The following is a 16,490-nucleotide window of genomic DNA, read 5'->3' on the forward strand; positions in this document are numbered from 1 at the left end:
AGCAAGTCTAATGCCAGTCCTGGTGACCCAACTAAAATGGGGTCACGACCCACTCTGGGATCCCGATCCATAGTTTGAGAACCACCACGCTAAAACTTTCCTCATCAAGTGGTCAGGCACTGGAGGACTGGTGCTAGTTCCTCACATGGCCCCATGAAGGTCTGTTTCCTCATTCAGAACTTCTGAAGCCACTGCTGGTTTCCCCAAGTCTGCAAGATGATGTGATCATGCCACACTGTGCTACTTCCCCTGGACCAGAAGCGTTGGTAAACCAAAGGGATTTCATGGCAATAGCAGCATTGTTCATGTCTTTTCCAGTCTGCCGTGAATTAATTGCTCTCATCTCCCAAGTCCTGCTGTTTTTGACATCTCAGAAAATTCTCCTGAAATGCAATCCAGCATCTCGCTGAGCACCTATTCCACTGCATAAACGTTTCACCCTTAGAAGGAGCAGGAGCAGTCCTCCAATGGATCCATGACTTTGACCAGACAGAAGTGAGAGGTGAAATGACCTGAAAGTGCCACTGATAAGTGTAAGAAGGCAGGGAAAAACGTCTTCTGCACAGGGGCTTAGGAAGGAAAGGAACATGGTACCAAGAACACACCACAGATCAGTTCCTGGAGTGGCTCTATCTGATGCAAAGAATACTGGAATACGACCCCTGAAATGGTAGCACTAAACTCGGGTACCTAGACCAGCAGTGTGGATGTGGTTTTCTACGTGTGATCAGCACAACAAAGGTGCACTCTCAGGGTGGATTTGCCTGGATTACACCTGCGTGCACATGATCTAGTGCAATAACTCCCCACTTAAAGTCATCCCGGTTAACGTTGCTTCATTGTTAGATTGCTGATCAATTAGAGAACATGGTCATTTAAAGTCCCTTATAATGTTGTTTGTCAGCTGCTTGCTTTGTCCACTGCTTGCAGAAAGAGCATCCTATTGCAGCTAGCTGGTGGAGGCTTGGAACCAGGGTTGACCAGCAGCTCCCCTATTAGCTCCCTGCTCCCCTAAGTTCCCTGTGCCACAGCCGCCCAGCAGCCTATCAATTGCTAGCAGTGCAGTTGTCCCTCCCCGCACTGCCATGTGCTGCTCCTGCCCTCTGCCTTGGAGCTGCTCCTGGGAGCTTCCTGATTGCTGTGCATGGTGGGGATGCGGGGGGCTAATGTCAGGGTGTCCCACTCCCCTCTGCTCCTGCCCCTCACTTACCCCATCTCCATAGAGCAGTGGTGGACACATCAGAGCTCAGGACGGAGAGGCTTACTGGCAGCAGCTGCTGTCTCAATTTGCTGATTTACTTAGAAAGGTAATGTACTTAGAGTGGGGTCATTGTACTTAAAGGGAAAATGCACATCTCTCTCTCTCTCTCACAGGGTGTGTGTGTGTCTGCCTGCCATGCTGTCTCCCCTCCCTCCATTTGTGCTACCTTGTAGAGTGTGAGGCTACATTAACAACAACGTGTTAACTCTTGAGGGCTCAGCCAAATGCTAGTTCATCATTTAGCAGTAGGGCATTCCCTGGGAAATATCCCACCCTCTTCCACTCTCTAACTTCACCAGCTCAACCAACCTTCACAATCATCATTGCGAGGAGTTACTGTACTCAGGTATGCACATCAGTGTAGACATACCCCTAGAGACGTCCATTTTCAAGCATGAGAAATGATCACTGCCTTCATAATATTAAGTAAGTAATACTAAGTAAGCAAAATGAATACTGCATTAGGCTTTTTAGTGTGCTGTAGGTTCATGACACATACCTGGTCTTCCTGTCACACCTAGAGGACCTCTTGGCCCTGCAAAAGCAATATATTAAAAATCTGAATTAAACCACTGTATATATTGGATTTTCACTATTCAAATACCTGCGTTGGTGTTTCTAACTACATGCCGGATTGTATAATAAGGCTGAACAGCAATTTTGACTTAAAAACCAAAATGTTACACATATTTGAACTTTTGAGTTTTAATCTGATTTTGCCTAACAGGATTTGTCACTTATCCAGTTCTGCAGTTGGTATATAAAGAACTGCCACTGATATCCAATGACAGCTTTATGTGCACAATAGTTGTGGGATCAGACCATTACAATAGGCCGAGTGTTGAGAACCCCCGCAAGGTATTGGGTGCCCTCACTTCTCACTGGCTTCCGTAACATGAGTAACTATATACAGGTGAGTACCCCCCATTGAACTCTATGAGACCACTTGTATATATAAAGGTTTACAGGATTGGGGCTCTAAAGAATAAAGTCAGGGTTGGTGAGGATGGATACCAGGCAAACAAACTGCACCTACTGTGTCAAAGTTTAACACACAAACCCTTCACTACACTGTGATGTGTCCTGTATGACAAACTGATCAGGGTTTGTTTTTGATTTTTGGCAGTATGTTTTCATTTTATAGCATTACCAAATTAAAAAAAACCAAACAGTTAAAACCCATGTTGATGCCTTTATCATTTCCGAATGGCATGCATTAAAATCAGGATGAAAGGGGAAAAATTAGTGCAAATAAATGCTCTTTCTAGGGACTGATTATGGCCTTCATCTTTCAATTCCTTGCCTGGTGTGTGGCAAAGATGTGTTGATGTTGATGATGATGTGTTCCAGGGAGAGAATGTGAGCAGGGGCACACAAGTAAGGGTGAAAAGAACAGAAGTAAGTGTCAGGCTCCTTGTGTCCCTTCTTCCATAGTCTGAATATGGCCTTCATGGTGATGCTCAAAATACAAGTCAGGCACTTAGTTATGAGCTTCTTCAGTCTCACTTCTACACTTGATGGCAGTAATTTGATGGCTGCACAGTGGCACTCTCATGAGTGCAGGCTCAGGTTCCATGTGACAGCTCTTCCTCCCTGTGCTGTGTATGATCAAGCCCTTGGCATAGATTTCTTTTTCTGTTATGTTTATAGTTTTCAGAGCACTCTCACCAGGTATGCCAGGTTGACCTTTAAGTCCTGGGGGTCCTGGATATCCTTCATCTCCTTTTTCACCAGCCACCTCATCATAATACTTTGTCTTAAAAGAGACAGCAAGAGAGAGAGAGAGAGAAAGAATAGTAACAATGAAGAGAAAGGCAGTCTTCCATAACGAGTACTTGATTTGAGTAATTTGCTTTTAGATACACCTGATTTCTTCCATTAACTCTCAAACCCCAGGTCATGTAGGCTGAGGGAGGTTCCTGTATGTCAGGATTCTTCAGTTTACTTGCAAGACACAGGGTCTGGAGAGGCTGCGTGACGCTAAACAGCAGCTAAACCAATACTGATTATTCCTAGACTGGCTGTTCTGTTGGGAGAAATATTGGGACCTAGCCCATTCTTTTGACTTTATGGCATCACGAGACCTTGTATTTGCTCATTGCTAATTCCAGAATAATTGTTCACAAGCCACCGTATTTGAAGTTAGGATCTATATACGTGTAATCATCTATGGCCACATACATGCAGACAGTCCTGGGACTTTCAGCACTACTTGCACTGAAGGAGAAATTTCTCACCTGTGAGTATAGTCACTAGGGCAAGCTGCAAGGTGGAGACAGTCAGAAACATTAAGCCAGTGTATTATATGTTCATAAAGGATGGATGTTCCCATAAAATAATATTACAGTGCCACCAAGTTTGCATGAAACGAAATAATATTACAGTGTCACCAAGTCTGCATGAAACGTGCACGAACAAAAGTGGAACTTGGAGAGAACAATAAGTTATTGCTCCTTTGTGGATTATTTTCCAGGTGAATAAACCAAGTTGACCATAAGCCACCTTTCAAACCATTGTATGTATTTCACTCGACAGCGGCCAGATAATAGTGATCACCATTGCCTAACCACACGCAGTATAGTGTGGCACATATAAATCAAACAACATAACACGAATGTTAGCCTGAAATTAAAGAAATGTCAAAGACTGAACTTGAAGCTCACAAATAGTTTTCATTTACTAATTTCTTTATTTTGTACAAAGCTTGTGCTAAGCCAGATGCTACAAACAGGTTAGTGTTTTAAAGAAGGACTGCGTGTAAGCAACTGGGGTCAAAGGTTGCCCTCAGACATGTACATGGCCTTCAAGGAAAGTCAGAAACCGCATGCATGCATCAATGAGATGATTTTGCTTCTAGTTTATGAAGTCTTTTGGTATTTAAAAACTAGCAGCAATTGTTCTAGACATGATTATGGTTTCACTTCGGAAATTTAACTATTGTGAACTTTCATGACTGTTTCATGACAATTAACTCTCCAGTTGAAATGAATGAGGTGGGTGCTTCTTAGGGCCCATTCTTGCAATGAGCTCTGCACATGGGGGGAGAGCCCCACTGACTCCATATTTTGACGCAGCAGTGCTTTAGCGTGGCACCATGGGGATTTCACTGTGGCAGCCTTCAGTCAAAATGGCATTACTTTTATGTGAACGTTTAAAAAAAATGACATTACAAGGTTAATCTAAGCACAATTTGCACTTACGGGACCAGGAAATCCTGGTGGGCCAATGTCTCCTTTGCTCCCCTGCATGAGAAAACAGAAATGGGCCATCAGTTAGATACATTAAAAACAACATACTCAGAAGCCTTCACAGACTATGTTAATCAGATACATCTCTTAGATGAACTTCATATTAAGTAGAGCTGAGTGGATTGCTGTTTATGGTGTTTATTAAATGATTTCTCTTATGAGGAACACTATATGTCTAGTGATATATGAGCCAAAATCCAATAAACAAACAAGAAAACCCAACCCCAAAATAACAAGTATTTTATGTAATTACCTTAGTGCCTGCTATTCCAGGTGACCCTGGGTAGCCGCGTTCACCCTTCTCTCCCTGTAGATGAGAACACAGAATTATTATTAGGGGTTAGTCTTCCACCTATTTCATAATAAAATCAATATTAAAAACTTAGATCATTCCTACTGATGGAAAAAAGAGTGAGAGTGTCTCGGGGAAGGAAATCTCTGTGAGAATTCCTGTACGGAGATCTCCCCACATCATCCTGTTGAGGGTGGGGTTTAGATGCCTATAAGCCCAACCTTCAAATCTGGCAGATCAAGGGACATCTTCAGGAGAAGAAGTACATCTGCATGGAGGCCCTCTATCCCATACTGGCTATAGCCACCTCAGGGCCTCCCCTCAGTGCACTGTAGCCCATTTGAAGGTTTGCTCCTTGGACATCTCAGATTGTGGTTGTCCTCACGACTCCCAAAAGTTTTGAAGCAGAAAAAATAATGCATTATCAGCTGTATTTTCTTTTCTGACTCATTTTAACAGAGCTGGATGGGGGACAATGTGAATCTCCCCAGCCCAGCTACTCCTCCCTAGAGACCGCCCAGGTCTGTGAAGGGTCTGGAGGGGAAAGAAGGCTACAGAGGCAGCCGGTCCCCCTGTCTGCATGGAAGACTGCATGCAAAGCATCCCCTCTGTGTTTGGATCTCTGGCCCAAAGCTTGGTGTATAGGCATACAGTTTCAAAGTGTATTCAGATATACATTTCAAGTGCAAATCAAAGTAGAGAAGAGCTGTAACACAGAGATGCAGTTCTGTCACACTTACACAGCTCTTATTAATATAACAGAACAATTAAAAGGTGTCTTCATTACCAGAAAGCCATGTGGACCGGGGGTACCATCTTTTCCAGGTTTACCCTACCAAAAAAACAAACAAACCCCACATGCACAATCACAAAAGGTAACGAGTGATGCTGCATTCTGGAGAACAAATGGTCAAATTCTGTACTCATGTCTGTGCTTTCTACCCTTACAGCTCTAGGACAGAGATTTAAGTTATTTTAAAATGTACATTATTGTTGCTAATCACTTATAGCTCTGCCAATGTACACAGAGCTTTACAAAACACAGAGCAAGACAGTCCTCTGACTAAAGAGCTAATAGTCCTACAAAGCGGTGGTAAATGCAGCCTCTTTCACCAGCAGAGTCCCACTGACCTGCAGGATGCTCTTTGAAGTGAGGCAAACAAAAGACATGACAGTAAACAAGACAATAGCTCTGATAAAGGAGACAGCTCAGGAAATAAGGTAGAAAAGACTCATGAAGGAAATGGGTTTAAGGAATGATTTGAAAAGGAGAAAAATGAGAGCAGCCATTTGGTGAAAAAGAATTGGGAGACTGTTTTGAACATAGCGCAAGCAGGAAATAAAATGTAAAAGTAAGAGTGGAAGAAGACGATGACTAAATTCTTTGGGGCAGAGACTAATTTTTTGTGTGCATGTACAGCGTTTGGCACAACAAAGCCCTGGCTTGGCTGGTCTCTAGTTTGTACTGCAGTATAAATATCAAAACTATTAACAATAATTAAAAAGAGAGGCCTAGGAAGGAGAATGTGTGTGCAGAAGGAAAATAGGAGGAAACAGGAAGGCAATGAGATGAAAGCAAACGAGAGATTATTTAGCACTTTGAAGGTGAGCATGAGGAACTCAAATTTGATGCAAGAAAGACAGGAGTCAGTGAAAAAATACGAGGTAGGTGGAAAGTGAGTCAGTCAGAGCAGTAGGGGAGGAAGTTCAGTTTAGCAGCTACTTTTGGATATACTGAAGAGGGCAAAAGATGGCCAAGGCATGAGCAATTGCACGAGAGAGAAGAGGGGAATACTGAAAGAATGACATGACTTAACAAGAGATGGTTCAAGCCTCACTGTGTTGGCCAAGAGGGTGGCCATCACAAATGCACTTGAGAAGAAGCAGTGGAGGCTGAGGAGGAATCATGAGAAGCTCTGCCATGTTGGGCAACATAAATATTTACTATTTTGCACTAAGAAGTCAAACAGAAGAGATTTTTCATATTTTACCTTTTTATAAAAATAGCCCTGTCTTGCAGTTGTTACTTGTATGAATAAAACTATTGTAGCCTTTGATGTGAGGAAGGGCTGCTGGATCACACCATAAGTAAATGGTACAAAATTAGCAGGCTCTAGGGCTGAAAACTGATTCTTTGAATACATTTCCTGTTTCTTTCCAAATCTATACGCTTCCTACAAAGATTATAAAAACTAGCATTCGCACCTGTCTTTTAAACTCTTTTCAAAATGTGCAGAGATAAAATTAACCTCTTATACCTTCATTGCTACCAGTGTTATTATTTATATGCAATATTTCAAACACTGGAATCAGTCCTTTGTAACTGTATGAAATACCTATACGGTAAGAAAAGTAACTAAAGATGGCTCCTTGCTCCACAGACCTGTTGGAGTGGAGTGTATTCAGACTCATGTCTTCTGCCTTAATTGACAAAAATAGGTCTACTGAAAATATCTTTACTCCTGCTAGCACTGCACAGTCATTGCATCTACTGGAGAGCGAGCAAGATTCCTTTCTGGCTCATGTATCATAACACAACTGTTGACCAAGTTCCAATCAGAGAACCTCTGCCCTATGATATGCAGAAGTGCACCCTCAACTGAGCTTTAAGTACAGCTCAGGAAGTATGTGCCAGAAAGAACACTCATTTGACTTCCAGATTCCAGATTGAGTTCACTGGACAAAAATCTCTTTTCACTCTAAGCCTAGTAAATTTGCTCTGGAAGTCATTGAAAGACAAAGCTGGAACTTCACAATAATTCAGAAATGTTTTCAGAGAAGAATGGCACTTTAAAAGATTTAATTTTTCACATGTACCTGCAGGCCAGGCTTTCCAGGATCACCTTTTTCATTTTGAAAATCTCCAGAAAAACCCTGTAACAAATCCACACATATTTTCAGATTCACATTTTTGCATCTTAATCCATTTTGTATTATTTTATTACCTTATACAATAAAGTCTGATTACAGCCGCTGTTAAAAGATCTTAAATTGATGTCTAGATGAAGTAGTATAAATATGGACTCCAAATAGCAACGTTTTCCGTGTGACTGTGATGCTGTATGAAGGTCCTGGATTTTGAGAGATTTACTTTGATCACTTACCAATGACCCAACTGGTCCTGGGAGACCCCTTGATCCTCTCTCTCCTTTATCTCCTTTCAAGCCCTGTCACAATAAAATAAAATATTTATTTAGTCTCTCAGATTTTTCAGTGCCTCCAAAAAAAACTCTAGGTGTTTTATACGCAGGGAAACTCAAATTACAAACAAGTTTTAATAATTAAGTAAATTAAAAGCTTCATCTGGGTAAGGCAGAGATAATGTTAATAGCTTGATTAAGCAGGTAGAAAAGTTGGCAATTTTTTATCACTATCTGTGACTGAGGTGATTTGCCATTTGCAAATCAAGGGACCAATCATTTTCTCAGATGTTTGCCTCTTGGACTGAAATTTTCCACGTTTGTTCTTAACCTGTGTAAAACATTTTTGAAAAGTTTGAACAAACACAGTTTAATCGTTTTCAAGTGAAAAAGGGGGAAAATATACTTTTACCTGTATAAAAATATTTTTGTGAGCCTTTTTGGAACAGCTCTAATGACTCAGGCACCTAGATACCTTTGAAGATCTGAGCCTAACTCCCATTGATTTCAATGGAATATCAGTGCCTAAATAAATACCTTGGAGGATCTGGGCCTCAGTGATTTGGGATAAAAATTTGAAATTTATCAGGGACATGGGCTATATGTCAACACAGCTTTTTGCAGTCTACTGAAAATCCATTTGGTTTGGCCAAGTTGAAAGCGTTCTACTTTGCACATATCCACTGGTTTTTGTTTCCACAACAGGTTTTGTTGTTGTTTTTTTTTTACAAATGATCACTAACATCCCACTGGCACTCTGCACATGTGCATATTGGTATCGTCTCATCTATGACAGCTGTATGAACATATAATAAGAGTTTACTATCTAAACAGAGAAGACAAAGGGTGGGAGAAATAAATTATTATTATCCCCATTTTCCAGATATGGAAATGAGGCATTAAAGGACAGATTTTCAAAACTATTTAGGCACCTAGTGGGATTTTCAAAAGTGCCTAAGCAAGTTAGGCACTTAACTCTGAACTGAGTTTATGTGACTTACCCAAGGTCACGCAGGAAGTCTGTGGCAAAACTGGGAACTGAACCTAAATCTCCTGAGTCCCAGACCAGTGACTCAGTCACAGACTGTCCTTTCAATTGCCAAGACAGTAGCATTCAATGCCTAACCTCTCAATGTTCTATTGGTTTGGGACATGTGTGTGCCAGAAAGTTGAGTGGAATTTTATTTTTAATGTGTGGGGGTGCGTGGAATATAAGGATGTGGATGGAAAGAGGCCGTATGTTTAAGCTGCCCTGCATCATTCTATATGACATATGAAGGTGTGCTTAGGAGGCGGCTGGGCTCTGAAGGAGAAAATAGAATAAACATAAAATATCGAAAGTATAAATACCGAGAAACTTCTGTCTTGTAAGCCAGAGCAAAGCAACTGTATATATGACCCGCAGCAAATGTGGCCAAAGGTAAACCACACAAATTAGTTTATAAATGATTATTTTACTACCTTCATATTATCTGGTCCGCTTAATGTCACAATAACTGTTCCTGGAAGCCCAGGGGGTCCTGTGGATCCAGGATCACCCTGAAAATAAAAAGAAAGAGGATTCGAATAAAATTAATACTCTGCATTCAAAATCCCTGAAATCTGACTTCCAAATTAATTTGCATGATAATGGTTATTTGTTCACCCACCCCTCCACTTAAAAAGGCACACAAAGTATATGACTTTGAATGCTATTTCTATCTTTTCTACATGCAGAAGAATAGAGATGTGTATGCTTATTTACATTACAGTACCTAGAAATAGTTCACAGATATAACTGTTGTTTCCAGTGCAGTTTCTACAAAACCGATATAGCATCATTTTCTCCCTAATCGTTTTTTAAAGAATCTCTCTTCATAGCAGTTGGAGTTCTTCTCCCACTCTAACGAAGTTAACCTGTCAGTAAAGTACATAGTCCCTTTGCTAAATTCTTTTGAAGACTGCAGCCTAATATAATACAGATAGATGCTTGTAATAGATTGCTGCCTGACACAATCGGCTTTCACGTTTGACCTAAAATGTTGGAATTTTAGTGCACTATTTCACTGAGGGCTGCTGAGAAGAGAAAAAATCCTAAAAACCGTCAGCAGTCATTTTAAACAGCCATTCATATGTTATTTTGCATATGTTATCAGTAACAATTTACAACAAATATAGAAATGTCTTCTGTGAGGCTAGCTAGCTAGAATTCGGAACAGTCAAGGTCTCCTGAGGTCATCAGTTCCATTTATAGGAATTTAGTCAAGACAATTTCAATAAATATTGTGATGGGGCAAGGTCAGATGGCTACAGTAAAGTACTGAGAAACAGGTATGTTAGCCCCAGGCTAAACAAATCCCTAGTATCCTGGTACCAAATGGCAGTTGCTCCAGGTTAATCAAGGCTTGGGTTGAGTCCAGCACTGCGCCTGTAAACTCCATCCTCTGCACTGGGGACAGAGTGGATTTGGCCTCCTTGAGAAGGAGACTTAGTTCAAGGAAGATCCTTCTTATGAAGCCAACCTGCTCCTCCACTTGGGATCTGGAGTGGCCTTTGATCAGCCAGTCGTCAAGGTAAGGGAAAACCTGAATCTGGCGCTTGTGCAGGAACGCTACAATGACTGACATGCATTTGAAAATGAGAGGTGCTGCTGGAGAACCCGATCATCCTCCAGAGCTGGGGCCATTGACACCTCCGTGACTGCTTCATCTGGTGAGGATGACGAGGAGAGAACTGGCAGCAGACCTTGCTCACTGCCTTCAGTGCTCCTTGGGTCTCTCGGCACGCAGTGTTCGATGGGATGTGGCAGGGCCACTGGAGGTGGGAGCCTCGGAGCTGCGGTTGGTGTGGGAGCCACTAGATCCAGCGGTGCTGACCTTGTTGACACCAGTGGAGTCGGACCTGAAGCTGTCATCGGTGCAATTGAAGGAAGGGTTGGTGCTGGAGCTGTTTGTAACAGCAGGGTAGGCATTTTGGTCAGCGGTGCCACTGTAGGTGATGCCGGCGTTGCTGTCAGTGGAAAAAAAGATGCCAAAAACACCGATGCCGACCAGGACCTTAGGCCTGACCCGGGCTCTTGTGGTACGCCCAGGGTTTCCAAAAGGGCCATTGGGATGATGGCTGCCACTGCTGTGGCCTCAGTGTGCCAAAGCGTTTGCCACAAGAGCGAACGATGTTCCAGCTAGCTGTCACCAGCGGTAAGAAGGAACTGAGGGGGTGAGGAGTCGGCAGGGCACTATATTGGGCGCCATGAAGGCGCGACTCCAGAGGGCACCCAAGCCGACCCTACAGACACTGCTAAAGGAAAAATCTTCCGGCTGGCATGCACACAGCGTGCACACTCCTAATTGGAATGGACACGAACAAGCACTCGAAGAATTAACGTTAATTTCAGTGTACCCAACTCCTGTAATCAGATCTGGACACAGACAAAATATTGCAGTCATGAGGACTCCAATGACTAAACTGGGACTCTGCACGGATGAATAGATCCACTTGCCTGGATCCAATTGCAAGACTGGGGTCTACGAGACAATGCATTTGCTTATGGTCAATTCTAACTTGCACTGACACACACTTGATCATCGGGTGATATAACAGTCAAAGTGACAAAATATCCTATTTTTATGGTCTAACATTGGAGGTTTTCTTGGAAGATATTCTTGGAGTTTCAGATAGTATCATGAACACTTAAAAAGGCGGGATCAGAACATCTAAGACTGAAGTCTATAGCAGCTATTATTAGTTCATTATTCAATTCCTTGGCTAGCAGAGGAACAGGATTTTCAAACATTATATGCTAATGTAATGTAAACCACATTTCTGCTTTCTATTAGTAAATACTGATGGCTGGCTCCAAGAAGTTAAGCTTCCTCTTAAACTGTTAGCCTGCTTCTATCTTTCACTGTTATGTGAAGACAGTTTGTCCTTTGACGTCACCTTGTCCCCTACTCTAGTGAAAGTAACCTGCAAAGATTCTTCATTAATATATGTAGCACAAATTATTTTTGCTTCACAGTACTTCCTCTTCAAAAGATTTCACCATAGTAAGAAGAAATCTGAAGCAAAACTTTCTAATGTTATAATTATATTACATAGTTACCTGTATTCCTTTGGTTCCTATGATCTTAATCCCCATGACACCCTACAAAAGAGTTTTTAAAACATTACTTTTTTCTTGTTTTAAAAAGCACCCACAAATAATGAATGAAAAAATGTTACATGAGATTTAAAAGTTTTAATTTTTATAGCAAATCTCAAGCTACCTTACGTCCTGGAAGTCCCATTCTCCCTGAAACACCCTAGAGAAAACGAAATTAAATGAAAAGGAAACAAAACAGCACAGTAAAGTAACAGTAGAATTCTCAGTCCTGATATAAAGTCTTATTCAAAGCCCACTGAAGTCAATGGGAGTATTTCCGTTGACTTCAATGGGTTTTGGATCAAGCTTCCAGTGTTAGATTTTCAGCCAGGTCTTGCCATGGTTTATTTTTTGTGACTGCAATTCATTGTGGATACAAATATCTGTAGTATGTCTAAACACCTGATTTGCAAGTGCAAATACTGTGTGTATAACTAGAATTTAATGCAAATTAAAAAAAATATGTGCAATTATTTGAAGATGCAAACTTATGCCCACACAAATTGAAGCAACTCTTGAAAATCTATACTTTAATTAGCAAACATAAAAAAATAATAAAAACAAATCTGTCAGACACATGAATTTACAGATTTTATAAACTCACGGAATTTTCAAACTATTTATAAGAGTCAGTGGCCCATATTCTTGGGAGATGGGTGCCTAACTCCCTTAGGCTCCTTGGAAACTCCCAGCCTTAAATCATAAAAATATACTGATTTTATACTCACTGAAGATCCCGGAGGGCCTTGTGGTCCAACTAGCCCTTGGAGTCCTCGAGGACCTGGTTCACCCTTTATATAAAACAAGAAATGAGAATAAATTTCCTGATGGTAAGAAAATGCAAGAATATAAATGATCCACTATGCATGGAAATATCTGGGCACTAGAGGGTGAGTTACAGACATAGAAGTAATGTTATCTCTGAATTTCCTTCTTTTCATGTCTCAGTGCAGTGTTATTTAATCCAGGCTTTTGTTTTAAATATCTTTATATTAATGATAAAAATCACCTTTTAAGTATAGGTTTTTATAACTATGGAACCAAAAACGCCAAATGGAAAAATTACAGTTTTTCCATAGAAATCATTACTGCTATTTCACAAATATTACTTGTTCAAATTTGCGATAAGTTGGGCAGGTCCACTTATGAACAAAAGAATTGCCATCCTGGACCAGACCACTAGTCTTCCTAATAATCCTGAATCCTGTCTGTGAACACATTCATATCCACAGGAAGGTGCCATAAATCCTTTAGGGTATGTCTACGCTGCAATGTCAGCCCAGAGCTAGTAGAACTTGAGTTAGCAGATCTCAGGTTTGTTAGCCCAGGGCTTGAGCATCTACACTCATCTGTAATCCCAGGCTAGGAATCGTTAGACTCTGGGACCCAACCTGTGGCTCCAGGATCTGCACTGCATTATGTGGGCCTTAGTCCAACAACCATTATTACAGACTTCCTATTGTCCCTCTCAATATATAGCCACTCTAGCCCTTTGCTAGCAGTATGAGAAAAATCTGACTGTCTACCAAACTTGACTGTCCAGACCACAAAGAAAGTCAGCCCATGGGATTGTGGGAAACTTTTGGTGGACTCCCAGAACATGAGTCCAGTGGGACTGCATCTACACTGCAAAGCAATAGGGTTTGAACCCTGGCTCCTGGCTTGACTGAGGCTCAAACCCTTCATCCCTGGAGGTCTTGGCACCCTGGGTCCGTGACCTAGATTAGTGCAATTTGTATGTAGAGGGAAGAAAGAACAGGCTTTAGCCTGAGATCGAACCCTGAGTTTACCTTGCAGTTTAGACATATCCTCTGTGGACACTTATGGAACAACCACTCAGATGGAACATTTCTTCCTAACTCCATCAGTTACTGGTTGGCTTGTGCCTTGTAACATGAGGCTGTACACCTTTGTATACCATTACTATATTCTCTCTATTTATTCTTCTCTCTAAACAGTCAGGATCTTTTCAGTCTCTCTTCATATGGAAATTTCTCTAAGCATTTTTGTTGGCCATCTCTCTATTTCTAATATATCCCTTCTGAGATTGGGTGACCAGAGCTAAATAAAGGAATCCAGGTTAGAGCATATCTTTGAATCACAAAAAGGCTTGATAATATTGTCAAATCCATTATTTAAGTACCATAACATTTTGTTTGCTTTTTGACGTCCACTGCAGACTGAATAAAGGTCTTTATCAAGCTGTCCACAATGTTGTCCAGATGTTTTCCCCCAGTGGTTATTTAATTTAGAAACCATCAATGTATATCAGTAGATCAAATTATTCCATCCAAAGTGCATTCATCAACAATGAATTTTATTTATTATAATGCTGCCTATTCAAGAACCTTTATTAGATAATTTGGAAGTACCCCATACTCTTCTCCAGCTTCAATTACCCTAATTCAGAGGTTCTCAAACTGTGGTCTGCAGACCACCAGCAGTTTGCAAGCTCCATTCAGATGGACTGCAGATAGTTCCCTCTAAGATTTGTGCCTAGGTGGTCACACACAAGAGAATCAAGGGCCACCCACCTAATTAGTGGAGCTGCACAGGTGTGGCTCTACTAATTAGGTGCCTGGACCCTGGAGAAGGCTCACATGCAAGGTGAGGTGGTGGCCTTGAGGGGAATAGGAGGTGGGTGGGAGGGGTCAGTGGGGTGAGAAGAGGGGGTGGAGAAATTTGGAACGTGCAGGGCTGCAGCGGCCAGAGAAAGAGGCCATTTTCCCCAGCTCCCGGGCTGCGGCTGCCAGGGAGAGACAGCTTTCCTTCCCAGTCTCAGCTCTGTGGCTGCTGTGCAAGGGGAGAGACCCCCCCTCTCCTTCCCTGCCCAGCTTGGTTGCTGCCATGGTGGGGGAGAGAGGGCACATCCATTGCATTAGAAAGGTACAACTACTGATATTAATATGAGTTGTGCGCTTTTATTTATAGAACAAAAAAAGTTAATTATTAAGGTTTTTTTATATAGCTCTTTTATCGAAAGCGCTTTACAATAGTTAGCTAATGGTACAAACAGCGTTTGGAAAGATCACTGAGTGGTCCACTGAGACCCTCAGCAATTTTCAAGTGGTCTGCAAAAAAAAAAAAAAAAAAAGTTTGAGAACTGCTGCCCTAATTAATGCTGTCTCACCTGCAAATAGTGTCACCTCACTGTTGACCCTCTGTCCCGTATACTTAACAAATATAGTAAACACCACCAGTTCTAGTAAGCAAAACTAACCCCTACTGGCTTGGAGAAATTTGAATTTTGAAAGGGATAAAAAGAATAACTTTATATCTCTCACCTTTATAATATAAACCCAATATGACACTCAGAACTGAAGTTATTTTCTGATTTAAGAACAATAAAACATTACTTTTTAAAAAATATATACATAGCACAGCATAAGTTCCTTCAATTACCTGGCGTCCAGGTATTCCTGGTAATCCAGGGTCACCTCTTCCATCATATCCTGGGTCATATCCACTTGCAGGGTAACCCTTGACAATAAGTAAGTAAAAAAGTCTCATCAACTGTTATATTATGAAACTCGTTATATTATGAAACTCGTTTGTGCAATAAAGCTCACAATAAGATATACAGTAGAGAAATCCAACATCAGAAATCTCCTAATGCTGGCTATTGTCCATTATGGACAATTCTACCAAAAAACCATTATTCAATACATACTACATGATATGTACATATGATCTGTACTTCCTGGTCCTTATGAACCTCCTTCTTTTTAGACTTACAAATACTTCCTTCACACATATACCTGGTTTTATCTAATGTTTTCTTTTAATGATATGTTTACTGGATTCTGTTACAAGAGTTCTACTATTGGCATTTTGCATAATCTCCAACAGACTACAGAGACCCTCTTTCTGACCTGATCTGAGTTACACCTGACTTTACTAGAGTTACTGTGGACTTACACTGGGGTAACTAAGATCAGAATCTGGCCCAAAAGGAATTGCATCATGTAACTGATGGTGTCAAGTTCTCTACATAAGAACAGTTCCTAGAGTAAATCATTCAAGCGGGGGCCAAAATCTCTTGTTTTATTTCTTTATATCACTTACATCAAAGTCATCTTGGCTTTATTGTTTATCTACTTGTGTCTTTGTTCCCACCAGGGTAAGAGTGCTGCTAACAGGATGAAAGCAATTCAGACCACATTATCATGGTCATCTCCAAAGTCTTTGTACAACACTGCTGCATTTTAAAAAAACTGTGAGAACTTCTTAAAGGAAAAAGGTCTGATTCACTGCTGTGTTACTCTGGTTTTTATCTGGTGCAACTGCACTGAAATCAGAGTTACACAGATGTGAAATGAGTATAATGTAGTGAAGAATCAGACCTAAAATATTCAGATTCATGTTATGTTCAACCGCTTCATTAGTGTACATGAAAGGTGGAGGGTACAAGGAGCTCCCTTTGATAATC

The 16,490-nt window shown here is 41.2% G+C and overlaps 1 protein-coding gene across 1 annotated transcript in view; it reads right to left on the reverse strand.

The window, feature by feature from the left end:
* The window catches only part of COL4A3 (collagen type IV alpha 3 chain), a 68,000-nt gene extending 52,462 nt beyond the window's left edge, over positions 1-15,538 (reverse strand). Inside the window, exons 1-12 of the mRNA XM_032788881.2 lie at positions 15,464-15,538; positions 12,790-12,852; positions 12,186-12,221; positions 12,023-12,064; positions 9,403-9,480; positions 7,906-7,968; positions 7,619-7,675; positions 5,589-5,633; positions 4,763-4,816; positions 4,462-4,503; positions 2,930-3,017; positions 1,761-1,796 (exon numbers count right to left, since the gene is read on the reverse strand). Coding sequence (XP_032644772.2) covers positions 1,761-1,796; positions 2,930-3,017; positions 4,462-4,503; positions 4,763-4,816; positions 5,589-5,633; positions 7,619-7,675; positions 7,906-7,968; positions 9,403-9,480; positions 12,023-12,064; positions 12,186-12,206 — 526 coding nt within the window. The 5' untranslated portion in view covers positions 12,207-12,221; positions 12,790-12,852; positions 15,464-15,538. The remainder of the gene's footprint in view (positions 1-1,760; positions 1,797-2,929; positions 3,018-4,461; positions 4,504-4,762; positions 4,817-5,588; positions 5,634-7,618; positions 7,676-7,905; positions 7,969-9,402; positions 9,481-12,022; positions 12,065-12,185; positions 12,222-12,789; positions 12,853-15,463) is intronic.
* Positions 15,539-16,490: the final 952 nt, after the last annotated feature.

This window comes from Chelonoidis abingdonii, chromosome 8 (assembly GCF_003597395.2).
Source record: "Chelonoidis abingdonii isolate Lonesome George chromosome 8, CheloAbing_2.0, whole genome shotgun sequence".
NCBI lineage: Eukaryota > Metazoa > Chordata > Testudines > Testudinidae > Chelonoidis > Chelonoidis abingdonii.